Source organism: Palaemon carinicauda, chromosome 37 (genome assembly GCF_036898095.1).
Source record: "Palaemon carinicauda isolate YSFRI2023 chromosome 37, ASM3689809v2, whole genome shotgun sequence".
NCBI lineage: Eukaryota > Metazoa > Arthropoda > Malacostraca > Decapoda > Palaemonidae > Palaemon > Palaemon carinicauda.
In genome coordinates this window covers 21,803,548-21,807,989 of record NC_090761.1, presented here as the reverse complement: position 1 = coordinate 21,807,989, position 4,442 = coordinate 21,803,548, and the positions used below count along the sequence as shown (strand labels likewise).

The window sequence follows — 4,442 nt, the reverse complement described above, 5'->3', positions numbered from 1 at the left end:
AATGCCGTATAGTTAACCCGGTTTCCCGTATATTTCCGAATATTGTGGTGAAACCATAATTGTTAGAAAGACGATATATACGAAATTTTATTCTAACCGTTTTGTCTATTAGAAAGTGGTAAAAAAGTTAATTCATGTCATCCACAAATAAAAGAAAAAACAAAAAATGCGTCCTTAACGTTGTCTGAGATTTGGTGAGAATTTTTTTCTTTTGTTATGGAATATACATTTACAATTCTTACAATTTTGATAATATATATAAATCATATATTTACGTGAATAATTTTTACTTAACATATACTGAAGGTGATTGTGGACCAATAGCAACGCACCGTAGTGATGTTTATCTTAGTAATAATAATAATGATAATAATAATAATAATAATAATAATAATAATAATAATAATAATAATAATTACGCTATTATTGTATACCTTGCGTAAGAGGCGTAATGGATCCTTACAGACGAATTCCAGTAGCAATTAAGATAAAAAAAAATAATTATACATTTCTTTGTTATACATAATTAGGTACATGATTAGAGTTTAATTATCAGATATTACTCGTACGACCCAAGTGCTTTATTTTTTTTTAGAAAAACGTTTATTATGGAAATGGCGTATAATACCTACTAATACTATATATAAGGGTTTGGCTTCTAAGGGTACTACATTACTTACATTTTCTAACTATAAAAGGAAGTCTTAATGACCCACTTGTGCTTATCAGACTGCCTTTTTTAAGCCTACATTTATCATGAAAAAAGGCGTATAATACTTTCTGATAATAGATATAAGGGTTTGTGTCTGAAAGTGGTACCACATTTTTTATATTCTCTAAATATAAAAGGAATTTTTTAATATTGCAATCTCCTTCTATAACTCGAAGTCATGTATTTTTTGATTTTCATAAACCAAAATGATTTCAGGTAATTACTAGATAGAATGACTGACAGCAATCTGGCGACGACCATTTTATGGTCATTTCGGGAAAAAAAAAATCCAACAAGAAAGAAATTTGGATAAATGACCTGTGATTAACCTGGTATTGTAACGACATGTTTACGCTTTTTCTCATATAATAGAATCAATGGAGGTCAGGCCTAGAATATTTTATGTGAAGAGATTCTAAAATTCTAAGATCTTTAGAATCTCGTCACATAAAATATTTTCAGGCCTGACCTTAATTATAGTACCTCTGCTGTCCCCCTTTTCGTAACAGAACCTTTGAATACACAATTCATGACCCTTGAACATTTTTTGTAACAATGACAACCTAACATGACACTACAAAAATGACCATCTTGTTTCTTTATTGACGGCCATCATATATTTACGATTTTTTTTTTCTTCGTTTAAAATGATTCGTGTAAAGCATATTGGACTGATGACAGGAAATACACTTTTGAGGTTTCTATGTAACCGTTCAGTATGTTTTAATGAGGCAAAGGTTTTATTTTCTTATTTGTGAAAGATGATTTAGAATTAGATTCATGCAATGGCTTCTTTTTTCATCATTGGCATTAAAAATCACGCTCACAATTTTTTTTTTATTTGTAATGAAACTGAAATTCCCGCTCACCATAGGCAATGTTTTTCTTAATTTAATTGAAATTCCCGCTCCCCAAAGCTAATTTAATTTTTAATGAATCCGAAATTCCCGCTTTTTTTTTTTAAATGAAACTGAAATTCTTGCGCAACAGATCAATGTATTATTTAATGAAACTAAAATTCCTGCTCACCATAAGCAATGGTTTCTTTTATATAAAAAAGCTGAAGATCACTCTCACCCTCCCCATAGATGTAATAATATATTTGCTTACATACATGCAACCATTACTCACCTGGAGTCGATCAGATTTGAGAATCCAAGTTCATCTCTCCTCTGCCACGCTTCGGATGCGAGTTTTGCTATGAAGGGCGTAACCATCATAGATCTGGAGGTGGATGCAGAGGCCAGAGCGTACACCAGGATGTCATAGACGATGATTGCTGCTGCTACTACAAGGAGAATAGCTGCAACAGTCGTTAGGTCCAGAGTCGCAAAGGCATCTTTGAGCTGCCCTTTGAAGACTTCCAGGCTTGACTGGAAGTCTGAGACAATGGCAGTTACTTCTGCTGGAAGGGCAGGCATGGTGAAGGAGTTGATAGAGGATTTAATACTTTTATATCCAAAAGTAAAATTCGCTATTCCTCGAATCCTGGATATCTAATCTACCTGGGATGGGTATTCCAGCAAGTCTTCGGGAAGGAATAAATCTGGAAACTGTAGAGTAACTCTGGATATTTTATCTACCTGGGATCGGTATTCCAGCAAGTCTTCTGGGAGGAATAAATCTGGAAACTGTAGAGTAACTCTATAGAAATCTACCTCATAAAGAGCGCACAAAGTCCAGCTGTAAAGCGAAGTTAATTTTTTAGCAGTGAAGGAAATGACTGGAAGCTTGAAGGAAGAGTTTGCTCGGTAGCCACCGTTCCAGGACTGATCGCTGATCCAGCCCGTCCAGGAGTCATATACTCACGGAGATCAGGTGAAAGTAAAAGGACGCTGCATGGGGTGGAAGTTGGTGTGGGGGTTGGGGAGGAAGAGGGGATATGGTAAATGATGTATGGAGAATTTATACAAGTGATGGAGGCTCAAGTTGAATAGAACTCTTAGAAGCAAAAAAAAAAAAAAAAATATTGGACATTCAGGGAATTTTTTTTAGGGGGGAGGGGTGAACTAAAACAACCATCATTAAAATTTCTTTATTTATTTTGGAAACTAAAACACCTTTCATCTCTGCCAACGATGTTGGAAGGAGGTTATGTTTTCGCCAGTGTGTATGTTTGTGTGTGTGTGTGTGTTTGTTTGTGAACAGCTTCCTGGCCACAATCTTAATCGTAGAGTAATGAAACTTGCAGGGATTAATTATTATTTAAAAAGCTGTAAATGATTAAGTTTTGGAAGGTCACGGTCAAAGGTCAAGGTCACGGTCAAGCAAAATGTCCAATTCACGTAATCAGTCTTAAGTTTTGACATCGTTGTCACAGAGACTTCAAACTTGGTTCATATATGAGTGTATGAAAATCCACGCCAATTAATACATGTTAAGGTCAAAGGTCAAGGTCAAGGGCGAGCATAAGGTCGAGAAATAAGCTGCCGCGGTATGCGCTCTACCGATGGCCCCTTCAGATCAGGGGTTAATGTTTTATTCATTAAAGATTCGGGAAACGTTTTAGAAGTAGTTAATACATTTAATGAAACAGACAATTAGAAAATTGAGGATATTGTTTAAAATCGAAATACCGATAATGATCAACTGAAAATCGGTAATTGCTAATGATGACAATATCAGCAGATTAACGACAAAAAACCATAAGAATTTTGTTTGAAATTAAAATACCGATAATGGTCAACTGAAAAATTATCATTGCTAATAACAATATCAACAGATATAAAAAAACATAAACGCCAATGAAAGTGATGATGAAAGGGATTTTGATACGAGCGGTTATAGTAGTAAAGAAAAAGGTTTCCTTCTATTGCAATATTCCACCACGCAATCGACTAAACGCCAGCAAGAGGCGTTGAAGTAATTCTTATAAGAATGATGTGCAGCTTCAGGAGAGGTATTACACACACACGCAGACGTTCTCAGCGGTTACAAAACCAATGACTTTGCTGTCTCTTTTCTGGTGGGAGACGGCAAGGAATTGCATGGTGTGAAAACGCAACATTCATATGTTTTGTTCGCTGTGTACTGTTTGTTAGTTTTTGTATGTAAGTTCTATTAGCTTCATTAATGATAATAATAGTAGAGTTCTCTTGCTTGAAGGTACACTCGGGGTCACTATTCTATCTTATTTCTCTTCCTCTTGTTTTTTTAAAGTTTTTATAGTTTATATATGGAAGATTTATTTTAATATTGTTACTGTTTTTAAAATATTTTATTTTGATTATTAATTAACTCTCTTGTTGTTTCCTTATTTTTTTCCTCACTGGGATATTTTCCCTGTTGGAGGCCCCGGGCTTAGCATCCTACTTTTCCAACTAGGGTTGTGGCTCAGCAAATAATAATAATATTAATAATAATTTTAAGAGGATTCTTTAGGAACTTTATAATTTTGTATATTTTGGGCATTTTTTTATAGATATTTCTTATTCTTATCTGGCAGTGAAAAACTAAATTCACGAGGTTTAAGGTAAAACTTATGATTTTATCAAAAAACAAATTAAGGAAAAATAAGAATTATTTTATATTTTGGCCGTTTTGATAGATATATCTTGTACTTTACCTGGCAGTAAGTTAAACTACATTTAAGAGGTTTAATGCAAAACGATGATTTTATCACCAAAAAAAAAAAAAAAAAAAGGAGAAAATAAGAATTATTTTATATTTTGGGCGTTGTGATAAATATTTCCTATACTTTATCTGGTAGTGATGTAAACTCAAGTTTTAT

At 33.6% G+C, this 4,442-nt stretch overlaps 1 protein-coding gene across 1 annotated transcript in view; it reads right to left on the bottom strand.

Moving 5' to 3' along the window:
* LOC137629008 (uncharacterized) overlaps positions 1-2,471 on the bottom strand; it is a 3,568-nt gene extending 1,097 nt beyond the window's left edge. Inside the window, exon 1 of the mRNA XM_068360259.1 lies at positions 1,844-2,471. Within this exon, the coding sequence (XP_068216360.1) occupies positions 1,844-2,133 (290 nt within the window). The 5' untranslated portion in view covers positions 2,134-2,471. The remainder of the gene's footprint in view (positions 1-1,843) is intronic.
* Positions 2,472-4,442: the final 1,971 nt, after the last annotated feature.